The sequence below is a fragment of the Magallana gigas genome, chromosome 1 (assembly GCF_963853765.1).
Source record: "Magallana gigas chromosome 1, xbMagGiga1.1, whole genome shotgun sequence".
NCBI classification, from domain to species: domain Eukaryota; kingdom Metazoa; phylum Mollusca; class Bivalvia; order Ostreida; family Ostreidae; genus Magallana; species Magallana gigas.
Window position 1 is genome coordinate 38,362,100 of NC_088853.1, and position 22,690 is coordinate 38,384,789.

The following is a 22,690-nucleotide window of genomic DNA, read 5'->3' on the forward strand; positions in this document are numbered from 1 at the left end:
AATACATCGTGCATAGTCCCATAATGATGAAGGGGAAAATTAAGTGAGAATGTAAACCGGAGTTGCATACCTTTCCTCTTTTCATATGTAAGGGGTGGGGTTTACATTCTAATTCGTCACTTGTTTTTAGATATGCAAAACGGGACATGTTTGGCTAAGCTCTGTAAAGTGCGTCCAAATGACTGTTTGAACATAACAATATTCATCACATAATATGTTAGTCTTTAATTAATCTTTGTAATGTAGTGATTGTGGACTTATTCTATGTACGTGCATTTTATAGCCCGTGACGTCACCAATCGAGAGTTCCAGCACGAGATGCTCTTACCGCCAGTGAGAAGAAGTCTGCAGCCGGCGAGTAGGGGGGGGGGGTAGCTTGATGGTTATGTCCTGTGGCGATGACTGGGGGATACTTTGGTGTATGTTGTGATCAAGTAACCTGATAGATTAATTTAGTGGTCCATAGCCTGTCATGGCAGGTTCCACCTCCACCGTTACTTCGCTCAAGCGGGGTGGGGGGGGGACAACAGTCTGTAAGTACGTAAGATGGCTTGGGAAACACTGAAGTCACTCATCCATCAGTCCAGAACGTGGTGACAGTTCGGATCGGGCACTTGTGCATACACTCGTCCCCTGTGCGCCCAAAGTTGTATTGGTACTCTTGTAGGTATCCCAACTCTCCCCCCCCCCCCCCCCAAAAAAATATAAAAAAAATTGCGGCCATCTACTACCACTTTTGTTTTTATGGTTTAAAAATGTTGTGTTTTGTTAAGCTGAGCTTCTAGTAACGATATGTATTTCAGCTCAGCACTCTGTAATTATTCAATGCATATAAATCCTATAAAAGATTTGGATCGGGTTAGTCTGTTGGTCAGTCATATAAATATTAGATATTCTTTGTGCAAAACTCCACGGCGCATCCAGCAGGTGATTGCAAGGTGGCATCAGCCGCGGTGGGTAGAAAATACCTGTCTCCTATAATAAATTTTGTTAGGGTTTTGTTCTAAAACACAGTTTTAAAATTTCGAAATATGTCGTGTTAATTTCGGCATTTAGAATCTGTTTTTCCGATCGGCCTCGGTCTGCCGATCATAGATGTGTCCATATGTGGCAATTGGCAAATTATAATATTTGCGCACGCACTGCCCTCGATTTGCACTTCTTTATTTACACTGAAAACCTCATTTGAATCTTTGATTACACGTAGATTACCTAAATCGTTACTTTTATCAGTCAGCCTTAACAAAAAAAACAAACATTTAAAAAACAGTTAAGTATATAATGTTTTCTTCACATAGGAGTAAGAATATTCATCAGAAGTATCATTCGCCTACTAAAAGTAAAGCTTCCTCTTGCCTTGCTATTTCTAAAATCAGCAAAACAGTGTTATATATAGTTTATTGAATGTGGCGTAATGCTTTTATATTACATAAACAGAGCTTACCAATGATATTCCATTCCGATCGTTAGTTTAAAAGGAATATTTGTTTTTAATATCTGTCTTGTATTTCTTTATGTAAAAGATTTCTGGAAAATTTACCTCGTATATTTTCTGTTGATTTTATATAAACTGAAAAAATTATTCATTATACTAAGCAGACATGTTAACTGTTCAACATTTTTATAAAAGTCAATACGTGGTTAGATTCATTTGTTTAATTGAAACTAATTAGAAATACATGTAGTTTTCACACAAAGAATTGATTATTCCGTTGGATGAATAAAAGTCAAAGCGTTTTATGGTGAAATTTTTGCCCTCTTTGGGTTTGGACAGATTCCCCTGGGTGGTACATTTTTATTGTTGGCTGCACATCGATTGGAAAGTTCTCGAAATTCTTTTGACGCGCCTGCATTCGTCAGACAAAGTGACAATCCGCCTCTCTTTGCTTGAGTTTCCTGTCAATAAAATAGGGATTGATTCAAATTGGCATTACATCAGAAAATATAGTTGCAAAATTAACTAGAGGCTGTCATTAGACAGTAATACCCGCACCAAGTGTTTGCCCTTAAATAAAACTTTTTTGTACCGGTTTAATTAAAAATGAAGGCCACATGCAAGCTCCGGTAATACATTTAACAATTAAATTTTCATAACTGAAGGATGATAATACACATGAGCAGCACTTTATGTGGAATTTGGGGTTGAACTGTTTGCAGTGAATTTTCAGTTAATCAATAATCTTATCATTTCATGTCATAGACAGTATATTTGGTCTATGTAATTATTGCAAACAAAATTGAAAATTAAATTATGCCCCCTCCCGTGGCGGTTGCCGGTTTTAGATTTGCTTCTGTGTGCCTAGATGTACATCATCGTGTGCGCAGATTTAGAGAAGGGGTGTGAGTAAGGGGTCCAGACCCCCCCCCCCCCCCCCCACATAAAAATTCATTTATATCAATAGTACAATTACCAAAAAAAACCACATTGGACCCCAATGCTCTTACAGACAAGTAAACGCTCTAAAACACTGCGCTTCAATGTTAGGTGACATTATTTGGGGGTAAATATTTATACTTTATTGTTTATCTCAATAGCATACATCATAATACGCAGGTGTCCTGCACCAACTTAAAGCTGTTATTTACCTAATAAAATAGTGCAAGGGGTTTTGAAGAATAGGCCATAATTTGTGTATTACCATATAAGTAAGAGTAGACACTCTATCATTTCTATATGAGTTATAATAGGACGGAAGGAGTATTTCTTTCTTAATGTATTATAATGCATTAAATACAATGTAGGTCATGACCTTATGGGACTATTCTGACCCAACGAAACAGGAAAATACAAAATATATTCTGATGTCATTATGATGCATCAAATGATGTAAAGTACATTAATTACCCCCAGGTGTTGTCTTTAACCACCTCCCTTTAACAAAAAGGAAATGATGATACACTGTATATTTTGTTAATTTCAGAGATCCTCATCCCTAAACCATATAATTTATTCTTGCTCTTTGTGTCATTGCGCGTTAAATTGTATATAGGTTATGGCCCCTTGGAGACACTCTGACATTCTAGAACTAGAAATAATAAACTATTTTATCTTATTCATATATAGTGTTTGATCCATGTGGGTAATTCCTAGCCTAATGATGACAGTCCCCCCTCGAACAGAAATTGCACGAATATCTCAAAAACGGTTGAGATTCCCACCCCTTAACCATATATATTATTGATCCTTAAAGGGCATAAAAAGGATTAGTTAAGATCATCTAAAGGAATCCATTATTGTGTTTTAATTGGATTATCATTATGATGCTGACCAATATAGGTAAGCATAATACATGTAGTAGCAGTAGCACAATATATTGAGATGCCAGCATGCATAAGTTCTACTTTCACTTTCTAAATGTGATCTCCCTTTGACAGCATACTGTATCATCATCTTTTAATATTTAAATAAGCTTATCATCGTTACCTATCCTATCACATTTGTAAAGTTTCTGTCATTTTAGTTGCAAAAGTTTTTTTTTCATTTGTCAGACTTGCACGTTTGAGTTGACCCTATCTTGACCCTGTATAAACAATTTCTTATTAAATTTGTGTATTACATGTAAGTTAGTGTACTAGATACTTAATTATCATTTTTATATGAGTTATAATAGGAAGGAAGGAGTATTTCTTTCTTAATGTATTATAATGCATCAAATACAATGTAGGTCATGACCTTATGGGACTAGCTGTTCTGACCCCACGAAACAGGAAAATACAAAATATCTTATAATGTCATTATGATGCATCAAATGGTGTAAAGTACATTAATGACCTCTAGGTGTTTTCTTTGCCCGTGTAAGTGCATAGCAGAGTTGATTAAAATCAACTCCCAAAAAGGTATTTTATCTTATTCATATGTTACAGTAGTGTGCCATGTAAGTAAATCTTAGCCTAATGATGTCACTGCTTTGTTAAGGAGACTTTACAATTGCCCCAAATAGTCGAATACACATGCGTATAACATTTTGTTTATAAATCTTAAAAAAATGAATTCAGCAATTTCAAAATGTTAATGTGCATCAGGAGAGAAAAAGCAATCAAGAATGTTTTAAAATTTGCTACTGCACACATGTAAGAATGTATCAAGAAGACTGAATCTTAAGAACCAGGTTAGATTGGGGAGGAGGGGTGAATGTGGAGTATAAACATTTTAAATTTGAATCATTTATTGTTATTAATTTTAACTTGTCAATGAAAACTAGTTAATATTGATCCCAAGGTAGAAATATGACCTCTGATCATATAGCTCAATAGATCATTTGTTAATTATGCAACGTGTAATGTAATTTTTTTTAAGAAGAACATTTTTTACCAGTTTAAAAAAGTTTTAATACACCCAAATTATATTTTGATTTAATAGATCATTCGACAATTAAAGGGGGGGGGGGTTATATTTGAGTTTGTTTGGGGGTGGGGGTTCCAAGTCATATATTTGAATATTTTTTAATGTAATTTAAAAAAAGACTAAGCCATACTACAGTCCTGGACATGAATAGTATAGAACAAAACACAAACTAATACATGTATATATACATAGGAGGTATTACAAAACATAGATGATTGATCTTTATCTTGGTTCTTAAATTGAATCATATATCATGTACATATTATATTATTGTTTCTTTGTTCAAGGCATTTCAGATGGTATGTACGTCATGATCCCAAGTGCTCTTCCTGAAATTATCAAATATCATAAAAACCATTGAGCTCCCCACCTTTATCTAAAGATATGATTCCTCCTTATGTCATGGCGCATCAGATCATTATGGCATGTAAGTCATGACCCTAACGGGTGTCAAAAAGGTGTGGGGTCTAACATTGAACCTTGAAAACGGACAAAAGATAATAATATAGGGTTTTCACAATCATATATTGACTGTTACTGGCAATATATGGGGTTTATTTTATCTGACCCCTGGGGTCATCCCCATCCCCAAGGAATTTGAAATTACCATATATCTCAGAAACTGTTATAATCATGACCCCTTAAACCATATATATTCATGTTTCTGATGTCAAGGGGCATCACATGGTATGTAGGTTATGGGCCCTGTGGGTGGTCCTGACCCCCTCAAACAGCAAGTTCCTTAATATCTTCAAAACAGTTGAGATCCCCACCCTTAAACCATATATATTCTTGTTCCTTGTGTCAAGGGCATCAAACGGTATGTTGGTCATTGGCCCCGGGGGTGGTCATGACCCCCCTCGAACAGGAAGTACACGAATATCTCGAAAACGGTTGAGATCCCCACCCCTTAACCATATATATTCTTGATCCTTATAGGGCAACAACAGATATGTAGGTAATGGGCCTTAGAGTTAAATTTAATTTTTCAAAACCGCAATGCACATCTACATTGATCTATAGAACAGTCCTTATCATATCCCAAGATATGATGTGTCTATCCATTAAATCATAAGAGGAGTTCTGGGATCTATGGGTTTTCATTAGTGATAAACGTCAATTTTTACTATTTGACTCCCTGGATGAAATTTAGATTTTTAAAATCTTATTGCACATCTATAGGACAGCCCCAATTATATCCCAAGAGATGACGTAGCTACCCCAAAAGTTGTAAGAGGAGTTCTGGGAACCATACTATTTTTGCAAAAAACGTCAATTCTGGAACATGATTACACTTCAAAATGACACCCCCAATCATATTCTAGAAGATCATTTGGCTACTGCAAAAAGAAAATGACGTTTTTGAAACCAGGTTTTTTTTTGTTTTAAAAACGTCAGTTTTTAGCAGTTAATTGACCCCCAGGACAAAATTGAAAATACCGAAACCTTATTGCGCATCTATAGGATACCCTAAAACATATTCCAAGAGATGATTTGTCTACTGTTGAAAATGTAGGAGGAGTTCGAGGAAGAAGGTTTTTTGTGAAAAACGTCATTTTTTACCAATTATTTGACCCCCAGGACTACCAGAAAATTTTTGAAACCTTTTTACAATACAACATGACACCCCAAATCAAACTCTAAGAGTTCAGATTGCTGGTTTATAAGATGTAAGAGCAGTTTGAGAAAGTAAAACGTGACAGGACGGACGGACGGACGGAACAGAGTAACAACAATATACCCGAACTTTCTTTAGAAAGTGCGGGTATAATTATGATAAACACGATGGATTCAAAGTAAATAAGTTATTACACACACTGCAGAACAATATACATTTACTTTATGGTACTACCCACAACATAAATTCATAAATGACAAATAAACCATCAATCAACATAAAACCCAAATGTTCATAAACTTAGGATCAATAGACACGGTTGATCTGGGGAATGTTCCCAAACCATAATATTTGTTTTATTCAATGATAATTTACATATGATACATAGTTCTTGAACAGTTTATGAACGTACCTGTCTATTTATATCACCGATACAAATCAAATGTTTGTTTTCAGTTACCGCCCACTTAGAGTGATCTATCCCATGGCTGAACGCAATTTTATTGGGAAAACAAGCATTGATGACGTTTGATACCTATAAATAAAAAGAAACAAAGGCAGATGATGATAATAAAGTTCGTTCTTTTGACATAAAGTTGAGTTTTCCATGAAAGTAGATTAAGGTATTTTTTTAGCGTAATAATCAATGTGATGTTACAACAATGTATTCGATTAAAAAATCAACAGAAAGTGACCAACAACTAGACCATGGGTATACTTTCTGGGTCTACTTTAGGTTAACTCCGGTTTACTAGAGTGGACCCAGTGTAAACCCAAAGAAAACTCAGAGTGGACACAGAAAGTAAAGCCCGATGAGAAGTATACCCCCGAAAGCAGACGTATCATGTGTATTCGGAATATACAAGGGACAGGAATAACAGTAAGATGGTTAGATAAAACACTGGCCTGCTTCACACATCAGTGCGTACAGTTGACCCCAAAAGCAATTCTCGAGTAAACCCAAAGTAAACCCCGAATAAATCCAATTTGAAATAAAACGCCAAGTGGACCCAAATTTTAAAAACGTCAACCCGTAGTAAACTCAGAAAGTAAACCTAGGGTTGCGTTTGGGTTTACTCTGGTGTTAAGTTAGTTTGATAGATACTTTTCAAGGAGATGAAGAAATTATATGAATGGCCAAAACATTTAAACTCTCCTAAAGTTATATATGTATATGAAAGTAATATATGTATACGTATAAAATATTACCATAGCAGTGTCTAAAAGCTTAGGTCTCCATGTTCGAACCAATAAATGGTCTGCCAACTTCGGAGAAATCAATTTGTCATAAATATCTGCAAGGAATAAAGTACATGACTAAATAAAATACATGTGATGTGAATCAATATTGGATTAAATACTGTGTGTTTATATGTAGGATGTTACCTTGTCCAAACGAAGCTGACTTAGCAAGTATTTCCAATTGAACATTTCCAAAAGTTTTGATTGGAATGTGTACGGAATTCATTGGGTTACTGATTTTTATATTAAAGTTTTTCTTGTCATAAATATAAGGATTTGTCGTTCCGAATACGGTTTCTGCAAAAAAAAATATAATACAAATACATGTAAGTATTTAAGTAAACTTAATTAAAAAAAACCACCATCAAATAAAAGTTATTCTAAATTTTGTCAACGTACTCAAAATATTCTCAACTGTTTTTGCAACAGTGACACAGAGTATACTTTGTCCAAATTTTGTTTGCGAATCCGAAAACATGAAACCTTTCGCAACGGGAGATGGAAACTTCGGTACACTTGAGACAATCCAAAATCCCTTAGTATTGTCAAACGCCAAAACACCTGAAAAATCATAAAACTTGTAGACTGTTAACACAATTACGGAAACAATATCGATTTATTTTCAATTTTTTAAATTCTTTTAGCAGTGGCAGGTGGTGATAACGAACAGTGTTCAAAACGAAAGTCCGAAAGAAAAATACAAAACAGTGGCAGAGCGAACGCGGTGCTCTAAAAAATAAAGGTAGGATCAGAAGAATAATATGTCATATTAAACTAGTAGATGTTTTCCAGAAATATATTTTGTCCTAATTGTATTGGAATTGATCTATTTTCAAAAACGATTTTTCTGATCGTGTGCTTTATTTAAAATCTTCAAAGTATCCACTACACATCCGAAACTAGATGTATACATGTATTTTTGAGCATTACCATCAAGTTATTAAATGAATAACGTTTATCACTGTTTTTTTTCACATTTGATACATTATACTTTGATAACCCATCAGTTTGCAAAAGATAATAAAGTATAACAATCCAGTTACTGAAGTAATTATATCTATACTACTCTATTAAAACAATATACTTTTTTTTGGCCTTTTATATCGATAAATCGGAGGAGTACTATATTTTGTTTTATATATTTTAGCATCATTGGTACATGAAGATTACCAATTTGTTTTATGTTTGGTTCAATCAAGCTTTGCTTATAAATAATCAACAAGAATTGCTCCAAAAATTCCGGAAATCATCTGATTTTTTTTAAAATTTTACAATCCTGCGCATGCGCATTACATTTACACGAAATCAAGTGAGGCTTTTTAGTTTATGTTTCCACAAAATTCCATTTGCATAGATAAACTCAGAAACGATAATACAAATACTTTTAAATTGTTATTAGTCCCCTACCGGTTTTCACCGGATGGAACTATAACTTTCCTCTGCGTCCGTCCGGAATTTTTTTTTTTAGATGAAAGGTATTTACAGCCTCAAAATGGTTTGTTATAAATAATTTGACAGTAATTTGCAATGCAGCTTCATAATTTTCTCCAAAATCGTTTCGGAGCTGTTCTGCAATTTTTGCTACATTACGGGTATATGGTAGGCACTTGAAATGTGGTGAAGGCGTGTTCCGAGACATAGTTAGATAATTCTAACTAAGCACAGTGTAGTGAAAATAATAACATTACTGTAGGTTTAAAGGTTGGTTCTGTAAATGTCAACAATACGGTGTGTCGATGAAAAATTTAATAAATTTCAAAAACACATGCAGTGTCCACCCGTGTACGCACGGGTCAAAGTCTACATGTAGTATATTAAAAGGAAAAATAACATAAATGATTTAAATTCCGAACCTTTAGAGTGGGCGTGTCTACCATCTGCAGCTTTAACTGTGGGTGGTGGTTGGTCATTATACATTGCATAAGTTACGATATCTGGAGACTGAATATAACACAAATACACGTCAGGTACTTATCATCAATATTTCATAATATATTGGCCACAGTCAAAAAATCAAAGTTAAATTTCCTACTCATGCAATTGAAAAAATGCAAATGAGCGATACAAGTGATCTATATTTAATTGTTAGTTTATATATTTTTAATCGAAGTGTATTTTTCCATTAAAAAAAGGCAATTCAAAAAAGCGATTAAATAGGATCCATGTGGGATAACTCTGAAAGACTATCCTGCAAAAAGGCAATCTAGAACAAAATAATTAAGATACACATTTTAAGCTACTTTCCGTGTTAAATGTGTACATGCCTTTGCTGTCTTAATTAGGTAAACAGTTACTAAGAGGACTAAATCTAAAGGCACCGTTCATTAATTGGTCGAATCTTTTAGCAAACTAAGGAAAATCACAGACTGCACGAAACAATAATGATGGTGTGAGACTCAAATTTCCATAGGGAACGATAAGCCTGTTTCTTTTAACTAATCCACTGATGTATATTAGCAATTATTTTATAAATTGTACTTACTTTTTTACAACAATTTAACACTTTGTTAAATAAAAAATGTAAATATAAACAATTAAAAATATTTTTCAATGATGATCCATGCAGGTTATAAAGGTAGCAATATTCACCAAAAAAGGGGCTTGTTTAATTGTTTAAATAACCTGATCGTATAGTGCCTTCAGCGTCTCATATAAAGGGTTTTCGATACTTTTTGTGATATCTTTTTGTGAGAAGGAAAACGATGGTATCCATGTAGAAAAACTCGGTTCCGCTTGTTTTATTAGGACTTGTTAACTTTGGTACTTTGTAGATGATGAACCTGCAAATAAAAAAAACCATTATCATGTTAAAGTACATCTACCAGTTATTTATAGTTGACAAGGATAGGATAGGAGACAGGATGCAGGATAGAAATATAAAGCCAAACTCTATCCTATACTATATTGCATCCTGTAGCCAATCAGATTCGAGTATAAATTTTAGAGTAGTAGTTTCGCAAAACAAAAAAGAAATGAAATATACATTTTAAACATCAATTTTATTTTTAAAACAATGTAAAACTTTAAAAAACGATAAATATGTTTTATGTTTAAAATGCAGTACAGAAATTTGATGGGCGCTACATTTTTTTTTCAATTCGGAAACAGCGCAAGTATAGAGTTAATATAAACTTTTAAATGCACAATGCAGCGTAAATAAAGTTTTATTACAATATTTAAAGAATTCAATAGTTAAAAAAACAAAATATTCAGTCTATGAACAACTGACATATAAGTAGATATCTATCTCAACAAGGAACGAGCGTTGTTTTGTATACATATCACGTTTTATATCATTTCTTCGATGTCCGATCACAAGACTAGATTATAAACTGAACAGATCGGATTAGGTTAAATACAAATGTGTAAGAATTTATATTTTATCAATGCATTCCAATAATATCGCAGCAAATGTTTAATTTTAATTCATCCATAAAGTAATGCCTTCCCGAATCGTGTTTACAATTATCGGTTATCTCCTTTAATATAATATCATAAGGAAACGAATGTCTTTAAATGTTTGTTTTAGCAATAGCTTAAAGTCCTGAATATCCTTTTTAGATTTTAGTATACATAGTATCTTATATAACAACAACTCAATCGCTTACCTGTTTGTTTAAGTAATTGAGTACACTTCGCGTACAGTTGAATATCACCTATGCAGAAGTAAATAAGTTCCCTCGTTTTAAAGATGTCCGTTTTTTTACATTAATTAGACGTTTTGACCTTTACATTAGTCGATAGATTTAAAAATAAAATATTAATTTCCTTAAACTTCGTTTTAGTTATTTCTTATTCCTAAACATGGATGGTGTGGGATAGGATAGGATAGGATAGGATAGAGTGTTTTTGTTTGTTTTTTTGTTTTGTTTTTTTTTTTGGCAGGATAGGATGCAGGATACATGATATAGGAAAGGATAGGATTGTTTTGTCAACTTTCACGATAGCAGGACTGTACCTAAATTCATCTATATACTTCCTTTGATGTTCAAAATTTATTTGCATTAATTCATAAAAAGGCAAAAATCCCTGTCAATGTTGAAAAAAAAAATCAAGACAGCTAAGCCCATAACATATCAGGAACACTGCTTAATGTTAAGGAAGGTATCAATCAAAAGGTTTGCAATGTAAAGACAATTTCATTTATTTACTTTTCATTTTCATATTCAATGTACTTTCTTAAAAGTTTCTGACTGCAAACAGAGCAAGATTCCTTTGCTATTCTACCTCATTTTTTCTGACGGTTAATGCATGCTGTGATCCTCAAGGATGAAACATAGATAATGCAAAACATTTCACTCTTAACTCTTAACCACTAACGACTTGTTTATAGTTCGTTCAAGCATTTTTTTTAATTTGTAACTATTGCATTATTAAGTGACTTCCGCAATCACTTACTTTATGCACGATAAACATAAGCGCAAAAGGAAAACTATCCTTTATAGAAAACACAAAATAAATTACTTATATGTACATGTACATAATGGATCTATGAAGTATTTTTATTTTTTTCTTTTAGTGGAAATACAGTACCGATCAGACCCAAATTATAAGCAGAGTAAACCCCAACTAAACTACGGGTTTACTTTTTACTTGGGTCTGCTTTTTGAAAAGTTTGGCCCGTCGGGTTTTACTTGGGTTTAATCGGAGTTTACTTTGTGTTTTCTTGGGAATTGATTTTGGGGTCAACTGTATGCACTGCATAGTGAAGCAGACCTATCTTTTATCTAACCATGTTGCAGCTTGTTATTTCTGCCCCTTTTTGTATTTCGAATACACACGCAGCGTATTTTTCAAGGGTACACTTCTGACGGAACTTTACTGTCCGTGCCCACTCTAAGTTTACTTCGGGTTTACTCTGGGTCCACTCAAGTAAACCCACAGTAAGCAAAAAAAGTAAACACAGGGTGTAGTTGGGGTTTACTTTCTGATCGGAACTGTATATGTTCACGCAGATTTATTTTCGAGTGGAAGTTATTAAATATATATGTATGGCTTTTAAGGTTTAAGGGCATCTGTTTCACAATCTAGAACAACGACTAATATTAGTAAATGAAATTACAATCAGAAAAAAAAGAGATTGCAATGCGTCTCTCCATTACTTTAAAAATAATGCAATTGAAGTTTGAACGATTTACTATTTGTAATTGTTGCTGTTTGGGGTTTTTTCTTGCAACGTAATTATATAAATGAAAGGAAAATTAATAGGATATCAATCTTACCAGTCAGGTTCTTTTCCATCCGAAGACTTGCACGATGCTGATCCTTGTATGTATCTTAAACAACCAAGAAACACTATCAACATTGCAAGACGTGTCACCTTACTACAATATGCAAAAGGTTATTGAAAGTATCATTACAAAACTACTGTAATATACTTCCCCGATGATATGGGCTGCTATTGTTGGCAAAGAAACTATATCGAGAGTACTTGTATAACGACAGGCGCAACTTTTGATTCCCGTGCAAATGAAGCAAATAAGGTTTTCAATTTGTATGCACTGGTGGCACATACAATTGTAATAATTAGCATTTATATTTGATTATTATTTAAAAAATAAATTCTGAGCAAGAATGATAAATACTTAATAGCAACATATCTTCAAAATATATGATTCTCTTTCAATCCGCTACATAAAAGATAAACTGATTAATGAATGAATGAATAAATGAATTGATTGAGGGTTAGATTGAGGGATGAATGGGGGTATGCGTAGTTTGATAGGTGAATAAAACATAGCGAGATATAAGGAATATCTATATTGTGTGAATTTACATTACCTTTATCCAACAAGTTGAAATGGTTTATACATTCTCTTGGATTGCCGAGCAAATATAATCATTTCAACGTGTTAGATGAAACAAATATAAAATTTTAGGTTAATAGAAATAGTGATGTGGATTTTACAGGAAAATCTTCAAAAACAAGGTCACTTAAGCATTGAAGCGAGAATATGTGTCTTAATTAATGCTGATCAGAAGTATCTGAACAAGCACCAGCGGTCTGATAAAGCAAATGTTCATCACATGGGTTGTATACATCACATGTATGAAATTAAGATATACATTTTTGACTCAGAACTTTTTTTTTTATCTTTCTGATAATTAAAAGGCACACATAAGGAAAAAAAATAAGAAAAAAATAGTAATCTTTATGCTCTGTATTACTAGCTTACAGCTTGATTACGGTATACTTTACAATGTACTTAAATTGGTTTTCCTGAAATCTCTATTTGTAGTTACAAATTTTCATTTTAGGAACAGCACTAAATGAAAACAGGACCGTGGAATGCACGTATCACAGCATGTCAGGGAAGTCACGAAAGAAGAAATAACTTGTGACTAGAGTGTACACAAGTGTCTTTGAGTGTAATTTTCCGTTAACATGAAGCAGACAAACTGGTCGATAGAAATTTGATAGAAATTCTGCATTGTATACATTCAAACTAATAAGATATAACTTAAGCTACAAGAAAGGAAAATTATAAGTGTATTCATTAAGAACGTTTAACATAGTTACATGTAGACATTCAAAATTTCCTACTGTTGCTTTAAAAAAGGCTAACTTTTAACATTAACTGTACACGATCACAGAATTCACAAACTTTTTTGAGTTAGAGAAAAGAAGAATAAAAAAAATTGAACAAGGCAATTTCCACATAACATATTTTTTTTACTGAACTGTATATCCGTTCAAATAAATAGTGTCTGTTTGGGAGGGTAACAGTTGAAATTGACACCCCGAGGAAACCATTGTCAACCGACACGAAGCAGAGGTTGACAATGGTTTTCGAGGTGTGACAATTTCACCTGTTATCCTCCCAAACAGGCATAATTTATTTTATTATACTGAATGTCTTAATTTTAGAGATTGTTTTACCGCTTTTATATAGAAATGGCGTGAATTCCACGGCGAACCTTACGCGCCTAATTAACGCGCATGTAACAATTCGTTATGTTACCCGTTGCGAAGTGTGTTGCTAACGCTGACGGTAATAGAACGGATTATCTTAACCAATCAGATTTCAGTATTTAACATGAAAGTATAATAATACTAGATGCCGACTGATAGCCTAGTTAAAAAGGCAGCGCTCATAAATAACAGCAATGAAACACATAAAACAATAAAACAATCAGCGTGTTCGTCGTTAAATGTTAACAGCATTCATGCGTTAACCTTTTCCAGCAATCGAAGCAGAAATTGACATATTATTTCAAAATTTGAAGTTCTTATACCTTTTAATAATTGATATGTTACAAAAATATATACATAGCTAACACACAGTAAACAATTCATTAAGGATGGGTAACCAGTGTTAAGTATGTGGATTACCTCAATTTGTTTGAAATAATGGACACTGAAATCAAGTATCGCCAATTTTAGAGCAACAGTAAAAATAGTGTAAGATTTTTAACGAAAAAAAAAATCAAAGCGTTAAAAAAACCCCTCATTCTGAGCTGAAACAAATAGAATCAATATTATTAAACAAAAGGATAAATGTTGTTGTAGAAGAATGACGAAATAGCTTTTAAGGCAAATTCGAGATGAAACAAAATAAGTTGTGTTCCTTTTGCATTATTTTAGAGGCTATAAATGAACTGTACTTAGTTAATGAACTCCAAAAATATATGTATGTTTTCAATTATCTGAAGTTATTTACCTTTGTCGTTTTGGATGAACTTCATGTTTTAATAGTAAGCTGCTTCTCTCTTAAAGCAAATCAAATATGAGGCAGTTATTTAACAAATCCTATTGTGATCATGTATAGCTTAACAGGTTGGGCACAATTACTGCATTGAGGAATTTTTACGCTAAATGGGAACTATTCCCCGTTTCAGCGATAAAAAACTCCCGCAAATGCGGAATTTTCTCAATGTATGCCAAATAAATAAAAAAATTCCACTTAAGTAAAATTAAGCGCATGAGAAATGCAAGGTGGTGCAAAAGTACAATAACCAACTGACCTTCCTGGCCTAAAACTTTAGTTCTCCACAGATGCAAACGAATATTAAACGATTTTGAACTCGTGGAAATCGTGAGCATTCTTGCATTGGCCGTAGATTTTCCATTGATAGTTTGCTTTTACTGCCTAAAACCCCAAAAATTTTAGAGTTTTGTGCTCAATTAGTTGACACAACTTGACCATGCAAGAAAAAATTAAAAATAAATGCAGAAATTGATGTTTATTTTGGATTAAATATGTTGATTTCGGGGGGACCATGACAATTACGGAATCCTCTTCAAGCAATGCTTTTAACACATATCGTAAACTAAAATTGAAAAGAAAATGATATTAAAATTAAACTATGTTTTTGTAGACGAAACTTCAATCCAAAACCAAACAATGATTAAAAGAAATAACTGTTCCATATTTTAATAAAAAAATGAACAAAATATTGAACGTTATAATTCTATGTACGACTAAATATGTGTACAGAATAACCACATTATTATCCGTAGAGGCCATCGTCAGAAATTGCTGAAAAGATTTTGTTTGTTAATACTGGATTTCACTGAAACCAAGACGTGAATGGAAAAAAAAATCTCAAAATCCCGCATTTGCGGGAATGTTTTTAATACTGAAACCGGGAATAGTTTCCATTAAGCGTAATCATTGCTCAATAGGGTAAATGTGCCCAACCGGCTTAGTTATGTAATCTATTGACCTTTTATTACAAGATTAGTATGTTTTACGGTGCTACCTTTCTGGCGAGCGCAGCAAGAATTACACATACCTTGCATCATTGTCAACTTATAGTTTCATTTAGGTATCAACGAACGTTAAAGAATTTTTGAGAGAGTATTGCTCTACAATAAGTATGCCAAAGGCACTAATTTTAATGGTTATGATACATACAGCGCAACCCCCTACCAAGAGAGAGAGAGAGAGAGAGAGAGAGAGAGAGAGAGAGAGAGAGAGAGAGATTATTCCTTTTTATTTAGTTCAAAATGTTCTATTTTTTATTTCCTCCCTACTCATATACTTACCTGCCTACTGTACATGCATGCACAACTAGCTTAAAAGTATGGATCTTGCTAGTATATATATAAAATATCATATGTTTATACTGCAATAGCCAGTACACTCATTACAGATGTTTGATCCACCTCTAAATTTATCGCGGGAAATATAGCGCGAGTGCACTGTGACGTCATCCATGACTTTGTTCGTCTTTGTTTACGTTTCTCGACTCAATACGAAGGTATGGAAGCATGTAACAAATCTTTTGAGTTTCACCAAAGCATATGCTCAAAACGTGTCTTCAAACTTTAAGTCACCGTAAATTACGAGTTGAAAGTCAGCCATTTTTGGCATAGTACCACGGGTGAAAACATTAGAGAGCATTATGGGACGTAGACACAAAACAATTTGTTTGATGAACTGTATGTATAGCTCGTTCTTTTTCCCGTGCACACTGGTTCTTAGAGTTCGCTTCGCGCGCCGGCGAGCTGCGCTCGCTATAATTGTCCATTTCTATGAGGCAAAACGTTTCCAATGGTATTCCGGAAATATGAACTACATAATTATCCGTTATCTCAAATTTTGATCATGAAATCCATTGATAATTTTATAGATATTATTTGATTTATGATAAGTAAATGATAATTATTTGTAGTAAAACAGGATCGCTCATTTATGTATTTTGCACTTAACACCAAGATATGCTGATTAATTCTAAAGTGGTAGAATAAAATTTAGAGATATTAATCCCATCATGTTTTACAACCTCCTCTGCAAATTAAGTTAAAATATACTTCATGTAGAATTGTACGTTGTTTATCGCCCACCGTCAAGACAAGAGTGTTTTATCTGCAAATAAACAAAAACATTGAACAATTATACAATCTCCCCTTTAATACACTGGGGAAAGGGTGAATTATAATGCAAGAAGGATCTGTTTATTTCAAAATACATTTTAAGTTAATAATTTAAACTATGTAAGATGTGACTTACGTTTTCAGAATTTCCAACATAGACACAGTGTGCTGGAAAACAAGTCCGGCACCATACTCTGATAACTTGACAAAAATAGATAAAAAAATAAAATATTGAAAGCTTGCATTGACTTGCTTAAATAACATTGAACAATTAATCAGTGAAAAAATGTTATGCAAATTTGTTACAGCAGTCTATCCTGTCGTTGACAGTCTAGCAAAAAAGTAAAAGGTGTATACTACCAACATCTAACAAAGTTTTACAACTACATGCATTCTTAGATTAATTGTAAACTTTTAATCAAATATGTTTATGTTTCAGGATTTAAGTAATTAAAGAATTTTACTGATACATTAAATCAACTTTCCCTTGGAACTTCCCCTTGTTTATTCAAAATCTACTTTCATTTGAATGTTTAATTCAGATTTTCTTTATTTAAATGTTGGTATCTTTTTGAAAAATTATCTAAATGTATAATAAAAGCATTTTAATAGTTTAAACATGAAAGTTAATTGATTTACAGCCACATTGGGACTTCAGGAGACATACAATGAGTAAAATGCACCATATGTTATAAAAGTCATTGCGTCGTCGGCAAACCTTATAATTTGGCACTTCGATCAAAAGATACATGTAAGTCATCAATACTTTGACGCAATTATAAAAAAAAAATGCTATAGTAAATGACGCCTAAATATACAGATATAGAAAACAATATTAAATTAAACTTATAACTTTGCTTTCTTTTTAAATTTGACTGATATCAAATGTTGTACTTCCAAACTAAAGAAAGACATATAATGCATACACTATTTTTTCTATAATAAAAGAATTCATTATGATGTAATCACTTTTTATTCTACTCACTTGTGTCTAGTATGCACCTTTGTTTCAAACCGTAATTAGAAATTAAAATATGCATTTCCATACATGGAATATATGTCGACAGACACAGATTAATATAGTATTTTGGCTTTAATATTGCAATTGTTTTATACTGATAATAAGATCTGAAACTGTTGCAACAAAAGAACACCTCTGATAATTGAATTATATGCCTCAAAATTGCCTACTCACGTGTTTTACATAAGGCTCCTCCATAGCCAACATCACATCCAGTTAAGCAAGTACCATTAATCGGGAAGCAATAGCTTTTGTTTCTACAGTGCCCGCATGTTTCATTGAATTCATATCAATAAAATCCTCTATTGCATTCTAAAATGGTTATAGATACAACAAAAATCAAACAATTATTGCTGTTTAGCACAGGTTAGTGCAGTAACAATAATTGCATTGACTTGCATCAGTATTGTCTTACAACCATAACAAACCTAAACATTAACGTTAGTAAACGTCATTTTTTCTCGTTTAATTTCAAATCATTTTTATGCGTTTCAACTCTAATTCTGACATTAAATTTGACATCAGTTTGTTTCCTTTTGCTTTATATTTCTTTTTTAAGTTAAAATAAAACACAGGTTTCAATTAAACAAATTATAAAAATCCGTTTACAATGGCTTTTGGTTTAATTTAGAAACATTATAACTTGATCGAGAACAAATAATTCCTCAAGTTCATATGTAAACGATTATTTTGTTGGCACCTCATTCTGATTATTTACAAGTCACGTGTTCATTGGTTATTTTTTTATACAACTTTTTCAATATCACTTTCAATTTTGTCTTATCATCATTCATATATATATATAGATAGATAGATAGATAGATAGATAGATAGATAGATAGATAGATAGATATATATATATGTATGTATCAGAGTTTACTTTTCTGCTTATTTTCGTTTTAAAGAAGCTTACTGGATATTTTATAATACTTATGACAAATGTATTTCATGTAATTACAGATACATCTCCGTTTTTTTAATAAGTTATCAACACTTTCCTATTAACCTGCTGTATATCTATCTAGTTGTCCTGATAACTTTCTACCCACGTGTTTTACACAGGTCCCCCTCGTAGCCAGCATTGCATCCAGTGAAGCATGTTCCATTGATATGAGAACATTGACTTTCACTGAGACAGTTTTCACAAATTTCGTTGCAGTCAACACCGAATGAACCACTGTCACAATCTTGTAAATGAAATGATATAAAATGACTCCAACTTATAATTTTGAGAATGATATATAATGCTACCTTAAAATTAATGCACTTCTGTGTATATCGTTGCAAAAGTTACATGTTGCCATGCCTTTATCACATGTAAGAATTTTAAAAATAAATAGGTGATTAGAAAAAAAATAGAAGGATTTTGTTCCTCTGCTTGTACCTGGGTTTTTTTTCTTACATGTTTTACATACGTCCCCTTTAAAACCAGCTTCACATCCAGTTAAGCATGCCCCATTGATATGGGAACATTGGCTTACATCACGACAGTGTCCACATGTTTCATTAAATCTAATACCATACGATCCTCTGTCACATTCTTTAATATAATTTACACATGTCCATCACAGTGCTGTGTCTCATATTCATAATTACCAAAAAAAAAAAAAAATGTTTGGTAAGCAGTGTGTTGAATCTACATATATTAGCCAAACAAAACAAACGAAAACCTAACTTTTTAGCTATTTTTTTTTCAACCATTTATAAGTTTTCCATAAACCAAATCAATAAACAACCATAATTTCTTAAAATGAACACTTTAAAATGAATTCATTAGCTTTACTAGACAACCCTTGTTCTCATTTAGGTAGTCCATTCATAACTATTATATTTCATATCTAATAGATTGCAAGTTTGATCACTGAAAGCTTTGTGTGATTTTTGAGTTTATTAAATAATAAAGGTTCGCCTGTGAATTAAAAAAAACATATAATATTAATAAATTTATCATATGTTGAAGTAATATTGAAGTCTTTTGGAGAAATGCAGTTTAATATATTTCTTCAGTACAAGCAATTTCCTCACATTTCTCTTGGTAAAACGTTGCAAAAGCTTTCCGTTTTATCGAATATGCTAAAAAAAATTTTAGTTTACCAAACATATTTTTTATTATTATCAAAAATTATTTTAAAGAGTAGACAACTTTTTAAAGAAAATTTAAGTGCAAAAAGCTTATTTAATTCACTATAACCATACAACCGAGCTTGGTTTATGTCAGTCATATAATAGCTTTAAAATATGTATTTGATTTAGTATAGATCGATCAAAATTGTTAAATTCGCCTTAGTTATGACGGGACTACCATAATACTACAAAACCTGAATTTCGTCAGCAGTATTTCTTCATGAATCAGTGGTAAAGTTATTTTGGATATTGTTGTACATATAGCCTGCCTGTAAAAATCCCGCTCCAAACTTTAAATATTATGAATACTACCTTCGTTGCAATGATAGCCTCTCCAGACAGGGATGCATCCAGAGTCGCAAACGTCATTCACATTATTACATCCGGAACATGTGTCATTGCATGTTTCAGTACATTTATTTCCAAAATAACCATGTGGACATGGTAGTAAAAATACAAGAAAATGTATTTTTTACACAATAGAACAGCTGTATCCGATTAAGACAAATATGTTTCTTTTTTGGGGTTTCGCTTGTAACAACATAGTGCAAGCACTCCACCTCAATGAACGTAATAACGGGAGTTATTACGGGTTGCAAAAGCTAAATAAAACGTATTAACTGATAGAGCAAAACACATTCTTTAATATAGCCGTTATTCGTTAAATTTCAATAACGAATTTGTAAGAAATATCACAGTGAAATTGTTCTTAAACGGTAAGATGACAGTATTTCACACTATCGTATCATTATTTACAGATATAATATTTATTGGCAAACGAGGAATTGAACTCGATTTAATCTTCACTACTCTGCTTCATACGACAAACACGCAACCAAAATCACCTCTGACAAATCAAAATTAGAAACAATAAAAATGTTTCCCGAACAGTTTATTTAATTTTGGCAGTCTATTGTCTATTACATCATTGTAAACACCCCTAAAATTAGATGTAATTTACCGTCGGGAACTATGAACAAAACTCAAAACGCAAAGTGAATCGTTTTATTTTATCTTGTAAGGCCGCGAACATTCCATTTAATAAACAGTAGAGTAGTCAACAAATATTAAAATTCTATATGTCTTTAAATTAATATTCAATGTACACTATTCGTTACAGGAATATAACATTGCAGTCCAATTTCATAAGCGAAGTCTTAAATTTATTTTGTTAGAGTCGTGTTCGTTATATACGGTAACTTTCTTTAGGTTTATCAACGGACCTTACTGGGACATAAATAAAAATCCTCCATAGCCGTAAATTTGCTTAATTTCACATTTGTTGTTGGAAAAAAAAGTTTACCTGACTGCACACTAACAATGCTTTTTTGTTAAACATTTGTGAAACGTTTTAAAGTAAATGCAGGAACTAATCAGCAAAGCAATTTTTTTTATATGGAATCAAATGGGTTATACAATTAAAGATTTCAATGTTTTTAAATTTGTTATAATCATACGCACACGCATGTTTATGATCTTTTATTATACACAATAAAAAATTAAAACCAAAAAATTTGACACGCTTTGACTTATTTTGTATGATTGTTTTAGAATAAAAATCAAATATCTTCAAATTTGATTAGAATTACCAATGCTTTATAATGGTAGCCAATACGTAACGAGACCATACAGAGGCATGGACACGTATAAGTTATCTTTGTCTATTGAAACTATTTCTTACCTAATTCGCAGTGATGACCTTGGTATCCTGGTTTACAACACTGACTATAGCCCGTCTCTATGTGACAGTACTGACAGTTGACATCAGGACAGGGAATAGAGCAGTTCGATCCGTAAAACCCTGTTTTCGGACATCCTGTACATTAAAAGTTATTTATTTCACGATTTTTTTTTCTAATTATTTTAAATATATTCTTAAAAAAATAAGATGCAAGAGGCGTAAATCTACATGACTGGGATTATTGGTATGCAAGAAATTCATCAGGACAATTTTTTATTAAACCAGGAACATGTTGCAATATTGCAACATATAGAACAAAACAGTTTGACCTGTTAACTCCTGTTGCTGGAAAACCTTCCTTTATGCTAATACTTACTTTTATAAAATACATTCCTTGCGATGACCTTAAACATTAACTAAGTATCATGCTTTATATGACATGACAAGAGAATATACCGGTAGGACCAGACCAATTCAATGAGAAACATATCGCAACATTGCAACATTTATAAGGAAACAGTTAGATACCCAAAACCCTGTTGCTGGACACCTTTTAAGAAACACTAAATAAATTAAATAATATCTCTTTCAATGGTCATGAAGTTTAACTGCGTATCATGCGTTTTTTTACATAAACAATAAGTATAGATGTATATCTCTGGATTGGTAAAGATACTTGTAAGGGAACTTGAGGTTGCGTTTGTGACTTGTGAGAAAACCAGAAGGGGGTCAATTGGTTAAGCTGTTTTGGTTTATTTGTGATTTTTGGTAACTTTGCCCTGTGAAATTATCACTCAAGACATTTTATTTCAGTAGTGTACAGTTAATGCATACGTAAC

The 22,690-nt window shown here is 32.6% G+C and overlaps 2 protein-coding genes across 2 annotated transcripts in view; both read right to left on the bottom strand.

The window, feature by feature from the left end:
• LOC136269747 (multiple epidermal growth factor-like domains protein 6) overlaps positions 1–22,690 on the bottom strand; it is a 66,487-nt gene that overhangs the window by 39,264 nt on the left and 4,533 nt on the right. The gene's annotated exons all lie outside the window — the stretch shown is intronic.
• On the bottom strand, positions 1,403–9,905 carry LOC136270150 (plancitoxin-1-like). Its single transcript, XM_066066820.1, has 7 exons — positions 9,828–9,905; positions 9,059–9,146; positions 7,605–7,766; positions 7,350–7,502; positions 7,173–7,258; positions 6,376–6,498; positions 1,403–1,896 (listed from the first exon to the last, which is right to left on the bottom strand). Exons 2-7 carry the CDS (start codon positions 9,120–9,122, stop codon positions 1,738–1,740), a joined length of 747 nt encoding a protein of 248 aa, XP_065922892.1. The 5' UTR covers positions 9,123–9,146; positions 9,828–9,905; the 3' UTR covers positions 1,403–1,737.

Excerpts from the sequence above, each read along its gene's own strand:
- LOC136270150 (XM_066066820.1), bottom strand. The coding sequence starts at position 9,122 with ATGTATAATGACCAACCACCACCCACAGTTAAAGCTGCAGATGGTAGA. Across the intron at positions 7,259-7,349 it reads GTCAGCTTCGTTTGGACAAG|ATATTTATGACAAATTGATT; the intron begins GTAACATCCTAC and ends TATTCCTTGCAG. Across the intron at positions 6,499-7,172 it reads AGCTTTTAGACACTGCTATG|GTATCAAACGTCATCAATGC; the intron begins GTAATATTTTAT and ends TTTTATTTATAG.